Below are 13,435 nucleotides of genomic sequence, written 5' to 3'. Positions count from 1 at the left end.
GGCGGGCAGGCGGGCGGAGTCAGGCTGGCGGGCGGCAGAGAAGAGGCGGGTAGGCGGTCACTGGTGACGTGTGGCCTGCGCAGCGTGACCTCTACTGTCACGCTACGCAGGCCGCACGCCGGGTCAGGTTACGGGAACAGCCGGGCAGCGTCTGAGCGAGTGCTCAGACTCTGCCCGGCATTAGACTGCGCATGCGCAGTCTAATCCCGAAATCCCGGGATTGGATTCTCCAATCCCGGGATTGAAATCCCGGACTTTTTTAGGCCAAATCCCGGGATCCCGCCGATCCCGATCCCGGGATTGGCCACACTAGGCCTAGCGATCAAGTAAACGCTGCTCCTCCAGAGTGGCTGAACCCCAGTCCAGCCGTCCGTCCCAATCTCTCAGATGACAGCTATCACAGGCAACACCCAAGCCCCCCCCCCCCCATCCCCTGGACAGGCACCCTCTGGACCAGACGCTACATGCTCCAGAATGGTAGAGTTGGATGACTGGAGCCTGTCCAGCATTTCGGTTTTTACTCATTCCCATCTATCTCTCCCTCTATCATTGACACTATTGCTCTCATTAATACTGCCTCCCTTTCTCTGTCTCTCTCTTGGCGGGATGTTCTAAGGGAAAAATGTGGTAAAACCCCAGTTTTCAGGGGTTGTGCCGCATTTTCAAATGTACTAAGACCCGGCCGCCCTGTCTACACCGGGCAGGGTATCGCTACCTTTGGGTGGAGATACCCTTTAGAAGCCTATTGGCTTCTAACGCCGCCCGCCGCAGATGCCGACCCCACTAGTCCAGTCCCGTCCTCCATCAAACTCCTCCGCCCCCTAGCAGCATGTCACAGCTGAATGCCCTTCCGGCTGCATGGGGGAGGAGGAGGCGTTGGGGATGTGATGGAGACCTTGGATGTGGTTTGCGGGGGGCCTCCTTCACTGTTTTGCGATGCTAGGTGCATATGTTAATGCATATGCGCTAACATCGATGGAGCGGCGATATATTTTAATACATCCCGCCCTCTGACAGTCTTTTTCCAATTTCCATAGCGCTGTCTCTATCTCTCCTCGACACTATCTCTTTTACTATCTGACACACTATTACTCTCTGCCCGACAAAGTGTCTCTCTCCCTGGCACACTATGGGCCAGATGCACTAAGCTTCAAAAGTGATACAATGGAGAGTTATAAACAGCCAGCCAATCAGCTCCTGTTTGACATTATCACTCTCCATTTTATCACTTTTGAAGTTTAGTGCATCTGGCCCTATGTCATTCTGCCTGACACCCTTTCTCTCCCTCTTGTTCCAATCTGTTTTTCCCCTAACTCCCTGACACCCTCTCTCACTTGCACTCACTTCACTCCTATTTTGTGTCACTTGCTCCTCCCTCTCTCTTCCTGATGCTCATCTTTATGCTCTTTCTCCCTGACACCTTCTCTCGCATTGCCTCTTTTTCCATTAAACCCTTTCTCTTGTACCCCTCCCAGAATCCCTTCTCTCTCTCTCTCTCTCTCTCTCTCTCTCTCTCTCTCTCTCTCTCTCTCTCTCTCTCTCTCTCTCTCTCTCTCTCTCTCTCTCTCTCTCAATGGGTATTGTAATGACAATGGAGGGGGGCTTTTCAAGATTTTGCTATGGGGCCTACAAAGTTCTAATTACTACCCTGCCCTTGATGCAGAAAAGCATCAACTAAACAATTACAGATGAGTGTCCACAAGGTTCAAGGATAGCGTAGACTGACTTTTTGTGTGAAAAACACCAACTGAGGACATGGTTACATCCCCAATTGGTAGAAGTAGCCACAGTAGTATGCATTAGCCGATCTTGCATACTGAAATACTAACAGGCAAACCGAAGAGGGGATATGGTCGACCTAAAGATGGTCGACAGTCATTAGGTCGACACCACAAGGTTGACAGGGGTCTAGGTCGACATTCGACAAGTCGACACAAGCATTAGGTCGACATGGTCTAGGTCAACAGTCAAAAGGTTGACTTGGGGTTTATCACAGTTTTTTGAGCCGACATGTGCCGACAGGTGTTATTTCATGCCCTACCATTCACTAGGGCGTGGTGGGAGAATAAAATAGTGTGCCGAGCGTAGCACCGTGCCCAAAGCATGGCGAATGCAGCGGTACACTTTATCCTGTGTCCATGTTGACATTCGTGTAAAAAAACAGTGACCCTTTGACTGTCGACCTAGACCATGTCAACCTAATGCTTGTGTCGACCAAATGACCTGTTGACCTTGCCCCATGTTGACCTAGTAGTATGTCGACCTAATGACTGTCAACCATCTTTAGTTCGACCATATGATCCACACCCCATAAGAGGCCTTATTGCAAATAACATGCCACCTGAATTAGTTTTTCTGTCACTCGCAGAACTTTTAAAAATCAACACTGCCGCATATTGTTACACTGTTTATTCTGTCTTTTTAGGAAAAGGAAAAAGTTGCATCCTTAACCTACTGATGCTTATGACAGCAGATAATGAAAAGGAATATGAAGAAAACAACAAGAATTTAAAATTACCACAGGTGTGTAGTATTATTACTAATGTGTATCACTTCTATAAAAATCCATGAATAAATGTTATGCTTGACTCTTGCGCAGACTTCGGGGTCTGTTTACGAAGCCTAATGGGGCATACACATGAGGAGATTTATGCTTAATCTTTAGCAAAATCACTTAGTAATTAATCACAAATCGCACAGTGTGTATGTCCCATGGCGATACGCGGTGCTATTGGCGGTCTAGATCATATAGTATATATCTAGTCAGATCGCTTAGCAAGAAACTGAAAATGCCCGTGTTTTTAATAAGTGATCTGAGCGATGTACATCCACCCTCCTGTAATACTCACCCATTATTTAAATAATTTGTGTGTGTATGTATGTATGTATGTGTGTATATGTATATATATATATATATATATATATATATATATATATATATAAATTTCAAACCCGCGCACAGAATGTCCGTCCCAAATTATGCAGTGCAGCTCACTTCAGGGGAGGCTTGTCTCAGCCCCAATACCAAGAGGTGCATGTAAAAGAAACAGAAGAAGGAGCGCACATGTGAGTAAATTTATCAAAAATTTACTAAAAGGTGTAATATCTCACATTTAAGTAAGTAACAATCAGCATGAGGTTCACCGTTCGCACACTGGCACACTGCCCTCTATGGGCTAGATAGCGACTTCGGCAGATGTAACAGAGTAGCAGCGGCATCCGTGCGTTCACAGGTGAGAGACCGGACAGCGAACACAATCCCGTGCGTCAGAAGACCACGCCCCAACACGTTTCGTCGGTCAAGACTTCGTCAGGAGGCGTGTCGACAGGTAATTATGACGGGGTATATATATAGCCAGCTCATTTGCCCAAATGATACACAGCTTTCATTCATATGAACCACAGTAATTGTCTGATTGACAAATAAAAGATGGAGGTACAGAATGTATACTTTAACAGATTCAGGCACGTGGAAAAATATACAACACAGGCCGAAATTACATATATTTAAAATACAATGAATAAGAAATATTTATATTTAATAAACAATCAGAATACAAGCGGAACAATTACTAATTAGTCAATTCCACATACAACAATACATAAAAATACATAATAAAAAATACATAATCTACTCAATAGAATAGAGTCCTAAAATTAGGAGAGAAAAAGAGAGAGAAAAAGTATGAATACAATATCAAACATTTAGTATTAAAGATAATTTCTATCAGATGTATATAATGGGACCAAATTTTAAAAAATAAAAGCCAAACAACATCAATCAATCTTGTGACATCATGAGGACGCGGACACTGTTCGACACCATGTATACGGACAAGGCTCCCACACTCTAGGTACGGAGAAGGAGTTTGACCTCAGCAACGACTCAGGACCAGTGAGAGAGCACTCACCTTACACATATTTAGTGAAGAAAGGGTACAATATCCACGTTCTCATTGAGGCCAACAGGAGACTGAGTATTTACTGTATAAATCCAAGATGTCTCTCTTTTACTGAGTTTCACTAAAATATCACCACTCCTTTCATCTAGGGTGATGTGTTCAAGTGCTTTTAATGAGAAACAATGAAGGTTAGATGAGCAACATGTAGCAAAGTGTCTAGGCACCCTATGTGCTAAAACTTTATTTTTTATACTTCTAGTGCGCTCAAGAATGTGCAATTTCAAAGCTCTCTTTGTTTTGCCGATATAACATTTACCACATCTGCACGTCAGCATATAAATGACATGAGTGGTAAGAGAAGTCATACGGCTTTTTATATGCCAAGACTTTGTATGATTGGCATTCCAAAAAACAGATCTCTCTCTATCAGCATATTGGCAGACTTTGCATTTATTGCAAGGAAAAAAGCCATTGATGGCTTTAAGCCACCCATCGCCTTTCTCCTGTACATCCCTCAACATACTGGGAGCTAAAGCAGTTTTTAATGATGCAGCCTTTTTAAAAAATGACTTGCGGTCTTGCGGGTAATAGTGGTTTAAGTAAAGGATCTGGTAATAAAATGTCCCAATGGCGCATTAGGATCTGTCTGATTTTATGACTCTCACTATTAAATTTCGTGACAAACAGTACCATATTCCTCTGACTCTCAGATTTCTTTTTGTATTTCAGCAACTCCGTTCTATCACGCTTGAGAGCTCTCTTTACAACTTTCTACTAATTTGCAAGGATAATCTTTCTCCAAAAACCTCTTGCTATAAACATCCGCTTGTTCCTCAAACATAGCGACATTAGCACAATTCCTACGCACCATAACAAATTGTGAATATGGGATATTATTGATCCATTTTTTTATGGTGACAACTATTATAGTGCACATAACTATTACTATCAACTTGTTTGATAAAAGTGCTGGTTTTCGATAGTTTTATTCTCACTGATCCTCTTAGTTGTATCTAACAACAAATCTAAAAACTCAATTTTATTTTTGTCAGTTTTTGAAGTGAAACGTAAATTATATTCATTTACATTAATGCTTTCCACAAATTCATCGAAGATGATTTCATCACCGTCCCAAATGATGATAATATATATATCGATGATAATCGACGATATTACTTCTATATGACTGGGTGATTTCATGATTGCACTCCTCCCATTGTCCTAAATACAGATTAGCGAGGCTGGGAGCATAGGGCGTACCCATTGCAACCCCACATAACTGGGCGAAAAATTCACCCTGAAATACAAAAACGTTATTAGTCATAACTATCTCAATACTTTCTATAATGAATTCTCTAAATGTTTCATTGATGGTAGTATCCTTATCCAAAAAATATTTTATAGCGCGTAAGCCTCCATCGGGAGGTATGGAGGTATACAACGCTTCTACGTCAATGGTACACCACCTATACGAGTCTTTCCATTCATGATTAAGGGCCTTATTCTGGTCGGTCCTAAACCCCGCCTTTCGTACGGATCGCTCACTCTGTCCGAATGCGGTAAGCCACCGCCCGCACGGAGCACGAGTGAATTTCTTACAGATACACCTCCTCCATCTCTTGGAACCTCCCCCATCATTCGATGGTCGCAGAACATCGAATGCAGGACGAGTGGTCCGCCAGCTCCCGCAACCTCAGACCACACGGGCATTTCTCCGTGCAAATGCAGGGATCTGCGCGGGCAGCTGACATCCGGCAATGTCATATGTCCGCCCTTTACACGTGCGTCACGGCTGCATTACCATACGTACGCCCAGCGTTTTCATGGGAACGCCCATGAAACGCGGGGCGTATGCATATGGTAATGAGCCCAAACAGCCCTTCACGCCCCTCTCCACCCCCTGTTCGTTGTGTACACATTTCATGCGGAATTTGGCCGTGCATTCCGCTCGCACATGCGCAGAGACGCCTCTGCACATGCGCAGACACAAAACATCGGCGGCACGAACGCACGCGGATATTACCGCACCAACCAGAATAAGGGCCTAAGTAATGACATAAGGATTTGTGTGGAGTCCTTAGTATAGGACTCAAGCTTGCAGACATATTTCTGTATCTGTAAGTCAATGAATTCTGACAAGCAAGATGATGCAGAATTAATCCCTGCGACTATAGGTCGCCCTGGTGGTTTGACTAACCGTTTATGAATTTTATAATAGAATATTGCCATAATACAGCCCTTTTTAATACCTTCATTCATAAATTGCCTAATCTTGTCAATAACCAAGGGGCTTTATATAGCGCAGCAGATTCCGTTATATATATATATATATATATATATATATATATATATATATATATATATATATATAACTTTTTTTTTTTGCTTAAAACAAATCTCCCATACTAAGCTTTAAAAGTGATAAAACAGCCAGCCAATCAGCTCCTAACTGCCAGGTCAGCGCTGCACCATCCAGTCTTGGACGGTATTCAGCGGGGCGAGTAACTCCCTGGATCCTAACACACTGTATATAAGATGACCCATTTCACTTTTGTTGGAAATAAATGAACATTACTTGTTTTACAACACACCTGTGGACTAGTGTTGTATTGGCGAGTGCCCCACATCCCGGATTGCGTGGTTTGGGAACAGACTATATTTTGGGTAACTCTACCCTTTGTTGGGCACCCCACTGTTGTGTGTTGTCCACTCCCAAGGTTTTCCCGGATCCAATGGGTCAATTACTTCTATCATAAAAGAGAGTGGGTGCTCCAATGGTGCATTACCACTTAAAAAATGATTTTATTTCCATAAAAACATAGAAAGGATAAGGTCACGTACCAAAATCAGCGTCTCAGAATTGCCGCAGTTCACAGTGTAGAATGGTACACAGTACCTAGCAAAAGTTGGAGCGTTTACAGCTGGAGAGAGTGTAACTGCTCCAACTATTGCTAGGTACTGTGTACCATTCTAGGCCGGGGGTTGCCGACGTTTCAAAGCCTCTCTCTCAGGCCTCTTGCTCGGCAACGTCCCCGAACATCCGCCCGCCAGCTCCCAGCGTCAGCGGCTGACGTCACAGCCGGCAGGCGCCAGTTTTGAATAAATAGCCGGCGTCTGCTGGGAACAGACGCCGGTTATAGCTTCAATCAGCCTCGCCTGTTTGATAGTGTTCCTGGTTCCTGGGTATCTTCGCCTGTCAGCCTTGCCTGATCCTGTTTCCTTCAGGTGGTCGCAGCATACTCCAGCCTGTCAGCAGCTAAGTAAGGGCTTTCGCTGCATTATCCTTTGTGCTCTTTATATTTTTATTATTTATCACCATTGTGCATTGTTGCGCCCCACTGTGTATTATTCTACTCTGGTACCAGTGCGTATATTTTTGTCATTCCATCTACTGAGTATTGTTACTCCCTGTGGGGCATCAGAGGTTCCCTGCCTCTGGAGGGATCCTTGGCCTGCTCTTCCCGGGGTTAGTTAGTTATCCTTTTGCTCCCAGTCAGCCCCCACAAATACGTTGTCCCATCATAAGACCTGCCTGTAACGGAGTCTGGGCGGACCTAATTCGCCCTTACAGCTGGGACGGGTACAGGTGAAGACTAGCACTGCACGTATTTGTGGACTCTGGCCCGGGGCAACAGAGTTAGGGAGCAGGGCCAGTGATACTCTCCTAACATTATAACCGGCCTATAAAGTTTTTCTGTAATAGAAAAAGGAGTTTCAGGGTCACCCTTTTTCTATTTTATCATGGATCCCAATGCGGGGAATCCAGCTCAGGTACTTGCAGACCAGATCCATCTCCTTACCCAGCGGTTGCAAGACCTGACATTAAGGGTAGAATCCCAGGAGGAGGTCAGGAAGGCGGTTCCTGCTATGGCCGCCCAGGTTAAAGAACCAAAGGTTAACCTTCCTGACCGGTTCACGGGGGATAGAAATAAATTCTTTAATTTCAAAGAGAGTTGTTACGCTACATTGCACCAAAGACTGTCCAGGAGTTGGTGGATGCTTTAGTCCAGGTCTGGGAGGAGATCCCTCAGGAGACCATCTGCCACCTCATCAGGAGCATGCCCAAGCATTGTAGGGAGATCATACAGGTACATGGAGGCCACACACACTACTGAGCCTCTTTTTGACTTGTTTTAAGAACATTACATCAAAGTTTGATCAGCCTGTAGTGTGTTTTTCCACTTTAATTTTGAGTATGACTCAAAATCCAGTCCTCCATGGGTTAATAAATTTGATTTCCATTGATAATTTTTGTGTGATTTTGTTGTCAGCACATTCAATGGGATGCAGTGTAAATCCCGGGGGTCAGGATCCCGGCGTTCGAAATCCCGACCGCCGAAGTCCACGACACCCCCGGAGGGAGAATAAATTAGTGTGCCGAGCGCAGCGAGGCACCGGGCCCGCTGGGTGGCGAGTGCAGCAAGCCCGCAAGGGGGGGCGATCCACGTCCCCCCCTTGTCGGGATTTCGGCGGTCGGGATTTTGAATGCCGGGATCCCAACCGCCGGGATTTAATACTGAATCCCATTCAACTATGTAAAGAACAAAGTCTTTAATAAGAATATTTTATTAATTCAGATCTAGGATGTGTTATGTTAGTGTTTCCTTTTATTTTTTTGAGCAGTATATATATGTTTATGTGTGTGTGATAATTATTAACATGTGTGCTCATATGAAGAAATTCCAGGAAGAAATTCCAGGAAGAAAGTCCAGGAAATCCAGAAATATAAATGTCCAGCAAGTCAATACTATAGAGGGCACTCACCACTTTTGCAGAAAAGACTGAAATTTTAACAGGCAAAAAAGATTAAACCATTGTCATCGATGTTTCGGCCTCTTACAGGCCTTTATCAAGATAAGACAGCAAGACATCCATCCAGCCTGAAGGCCAGCAGTGTACTGGCTCACTACCTTGATCCTGCAGATATACATGTCCAAATTAGCCGTAGATTGACCTAAGTACATACACCTGAGCCATGGAACACATACTTCGTGTATAGTGGAACGCATATCTCTTATCAGTGCCATCAAATGCACTATTTGTAATCAAACACTACAACGTGGAAGAAAAAACAGCACCCCCTGGGGGGTGATGGTGGCGCTTGACTGAGTTGGCTTCACTGAGCTGCTGCTGTACAGGGATTGTCAATCCCTAAGACTGGGGTAAAAACAAAAAGAAATACACATATAGCAGTGCTAAGTATGTATGAAAAATATTATAAAAGCCAATTGAGCTGGTTTTACAATTTAAATACAATTTATTAAGCATATTATGACCAGAAAAGTAAAACAGTATAAGTAAAATTACTTGGGGGCTAGAAAGGTAAAATCAATGCTAAGTTGCTAGTGCACTAGACTTAAAACCCACACAGTTCCTGGTACATCAAAAATAGTAGATTGGGGATCTGTCTGTTCCCATGTAACCATTTGAGTCACTACCAAGATGTAAATGGCTGAAGCACCGCTTGAGAAACAGTGATACACCTAGCAGCAGACACCTCGGGCCAAATGTAATAGGGTGAGAGTTTCAGAAAGTGTGAGATTTTGGGAGAGTTTTCCCATGTTTTTTAAAGCAGCAATCAATTACATGGCAAATTTAACCTGGTTTTGCAGTGTAATTGATTGCTGCTTTAAAAAACATGGGAAAACTCTCCCAAAATCTCTCACTTTCTGAAACTCTCACCCTATTACATTTGGCCCCCTATCTGCACAGGCATGCTAGTGAGCTGAACCTAAATAGGCTATTTAGGTTCAGCTCACTAGCATGCCTGTGCAGATCATTTTAGTCTTCCTAGGTGTCTGCTGCTAGGTGTATCACTGTTTCTCAAGCGTTGCTTCAGCCATTCAGCCTTTCCTGAGGAACTATCTGCTGTGTGCTCCTACATTGCCTGGTTTCAAGATTACTTGCACAGGAGCTATTTCCATCAAGCCGTCACCGCCAGCTATCCTCCATGATGGACTGGACATCCATTTGGACCAGCTAATACACCTGCCCAGGAGGAAAAGAACAGCGCGGGACTGTGCCTTATGGTGGACGGTAACAACACCCCTTTATTTACATCTTGGGAGTGACTCCAAGGGTTACATAGGAACGGACAGATGCCCAATCTACTATTTTATATGTACCAGGAACTGGGTGGGTTTTAAGTCTAGGGCACTAGCACCTCAGCATTGATTTTACCTTTCTATCCCCCAAGTAATTTTACTTATACTGTTTTACTTTTCTGGTCATAGTATGCTTAATAAATTGTCTATAAATTGTAAAACCAGTTTAATTGGCTTTTAGAATATTTTTCATACATACTTAGCACTGCTATTTGTATATTTATTTTTGTTAAAACACTACAACGTGTACATATGAATAAATCTGGAAGCACAAAGATCACCTAGCCAGTGGCATACTTGTATCTATAGAGAGAAGAGGGGATGTCCTGTAATGAAGAAATACTTTGACAGCGCCTCTACCGGAAGCACATGCCGAAACCGGGAGTCTGCGTCTCCGGCGTCTGCGTTCCATTTGCGGTTCAACATCGCGAAAGTGCTATCAATAGGCTGCAATCTGAGGTGAGCTACATGTTTGCATAGAGAGAAAGCTCTTAAGATCCCAAAGCGCCAATAAATCTAAGGCTCAGGTGGCTATTATTGGTATATTAGCTAAATAACACACTAATGTATTAAAATGCAAATCACACTGATCTTGTCAATAAGACAATCTTAGCTGTAAGGACCTGGCTATCTGGAGATATCAATGACCGTTTACAAAAAAATTGCAAAAGCTACATAACCGTATCTTCTATATAATAAGTTGAAGAGTCTGTGTGCGTGTGTGTGTGTGTGTGCGTGTCCGTCGCATTGCGGACACACCGTGGCACTCAGAGACACCAAATTCAGCAACAAGATACCTCTGGACCCGGTGGTGTGCACCTCGAAGCCGGTTTTGGGAAATTTCACTTAGAAATTTAAAAAACACCAAGTTGTAATTTTCCTTCATTGATATTCTGGGGAAAAGATCGATGATCTGGGAAACTGTTTGCGAAGGAACAACTCCACACCTGGGGCCTTATTCTGGTTGGTGCGTACATTTCCGTATACTTTCGGATGGCGTTTTTTAGCCGTCTGCGCATGCGTGGGGAACGCTATGCGCATGTGCCACGCATGGTCTCCATACTCGTTCTCACTAATACCGTACAGAAATGTGCACCGCAATCACTCGGGAAATATGGGCGTATTATGGGCGGCATTCGGAATGACACAGGGGCGTACTTTCAAAGTGGGCTAAACTGGGCGGAAACATGGGCGGACACGGGGGAGTGCACTTATTTTGGTGGGCGTGCATTCGGACACCACGCCGAATGCACGCGAACAAAAAGGGAAGAAATGTGCGGTGTCCATAAGCAAGTATTGCTTTGCAGACACCACTCGGTCATGTGCTAGGCAATCGGAACGCCTAATCAGGACGGACGCACCTCAACCAATGTCAGCTGAACACAATACAATCACCTACTTTACTCATTACTTGTTAATTACATGCTTCTCACTGCTTCAATTGGACCCATTGCAGCTTAAATGGAACATTACATGCTGCACTTGTCACACACTTTTACACTGCAAATAATGAACCCAACTTAATATAAATAATACAAATACACATGTCACTTCTACATGTATCAATTAAACCACACATTTGGGGGAAACAAAAAAACATTTATTAAAGGAACTTATAAAATACATTAGAAATCGCAACAAAATAAAAGGTAGCATAGCAGGAAGACAATTAAATAATATATACTAAATCCATGTATTCTAGACATACATAGCCACAGCAGAATCATTAGGAACACATCAGGTGGCTTCACAACAAAAGTATAGCACCAACACTTCAAGTACAGCACACAGTAATGGTAGCCGAAAGAGCCCAACAGGGGAACCAAACATGACATTCGAATCGAGGGCAAATGTGGGTACCCTCGGCACGGAATTGGACACAGGAAGCTGACACACACAGCTCAATGAAAGATTTGGGAACACATAAGGGTGGAGATTAATGTGGACACAAGTTCATTTGCGGGCACGTTTGCCCCTGGCAGGCTCCTTGCCACGTGCAGCAGCTCTTCCGCCACGGCCACGGTCAGATGGTGGGCCAGGTGGAGCACATGCTGGGGAGGGGGTGGATCTTCTTCCCCCTCTGGCAGCAGGGAGTGCTGATGGTGGTAATGCACCAGAAACGGATGACATTAGGACCTATTGCTGGCAAGTAGCTCCACCATAAGATCATTATGGCGGAGGAGGAGGTCATTTTGCCGCAGGGCTTGATCAGACAGCACCTGCAGGCTAGCAGCAATTGACTGCTGGGTGCCAGCCATGGCCTGCTGGGCCTCAGCAATAGCCTGCAGGCTCCCAGCGATAGTCTGCTGGCTGCTGACCAAACCCTGCAACACCTCCTCGGTCCTACGCACCCGCTCTGATGCCGACTCTCCCTGCTGCTGAATATTTCCAAGCACATGCCCCCACGTGGCCAATTCAGCCGCGGTCAGTGGCTGCTGCTGCACGGGCCTGCTACTGGGGCCAGGTGGCACAGACTCCTCAACCTCCTCAAGAGATTCTTGACCAAGCGGTGGGGATGCTGTTGAAAGAGAACATTACAATTACAACACATTCCATGGCAAATTAGAACAAGGTACTTATGGGATGGCAAATAATTACCTTCAAGCAAAGAAGCCATGACTTCCGCTGGGGACTCGCTGTCCATGGTGCACACCCCCCGGACCTCCTCCACTGCAATGCAGCACTCGGCCATCTCTTCCAGGGGGGTGAGCTTCAGCTTTCCAGGCATGGGGCCTGCCCCAGAGGTGTGGCTGTGTTCCCACCGCTGGGTCAATTTCTTTTTGAGGTTCGTTTTGAAGTCGTGCCACCTGCAATCAAAGTGTACATATTAATACATGTCACTCCTCATGTTTGCTGTAGCACCCATTGCAATCTGCAACATAATACAACATGTGCCTCCTTAGTTTATATTAATTTTGAAAACCAACCCTTAGAAGATACACTCACCCTACAATAACTATCAATTAAATGACATGGCAAACATGTCTGTGCCTCCAAGCAACGTGACCGCCCATCGACCAACTCCATCTAATATCTAATGTAAACATTACTGGACTTGTACTGCTCAAATGTAACACACATGAACTTGCCTCTTCTTAACGTGCTCCGCCTCACGAACTTGTGGAGCCACCGTATTAATCTCCGCCGTTATGTCCTCCCAGATCTTCCATCTCCTTGTGTGTGTGTCAACTTGTGCTGTGGACACTCGATCCAATCCCGTGCCCGGGGCACCAGGATGGCAAGCTCCTGCGCTTCGTATGCCATGTTCCTGCTGCTTGGTTCCTCTGTTGGCCTCTTTCGGCCACGCCCAAGGCCACGGCCACCTGTCGCTGTACTCGAAGTGCTGGCCAGGCTACTCTGTTGGGAAGCCACCTGTTGTGATCCCAATGATTCTGCTGATGCTGAAGATGGGCCAGCTGCCGATTGGCC

At 44.9% G+C, this 13,435-nt stretch overlaps 1 protein-coding gene across 3 annotated transcripts in view; it reads left to right on the top strand.

Annotated features, from left to right (window-relative positions):
- LOC146042070 (uncharacterized) overlaps positions 1-13,435 on the top strand; it is a 378,004-nt gene that overhangs the window by 39,406 nt on the left and 325,163 nt on the right. For all 3 annotated transcript variants that reach the window (XM_083162079.1, XM_083162014.1, XM_083162143.1), the window contains exon 3: positions 2,426-2,523. In XM_083162079.1, coding sequence (XP_083018205.1) covers positions 2,426-2,523 — 98 coding nt within the window. The remainder of the gene's footprint in view (positions 1-2,425; positions 2,524-13,435) is intronic.

The sequence above is a fragment of the Crinia signifera genome, chromosome 1, assembly GCF_055691185.1.
Source record: "Crinia signifera chromosome 1, ASM5569118v1, whole genome shotgun sequence".
In the NCBI taxonomy this organism is placed as follows: Eukaryota; Metazoa; Chordata; class Amphibia; order Anura; family Myobatrachidae; genus Crinia; species Crinia signifera.
Note: the sequence above shows the minus strand (reverse complement) of the source record. Positions and strands in the feature narration are given on the sequence as shown.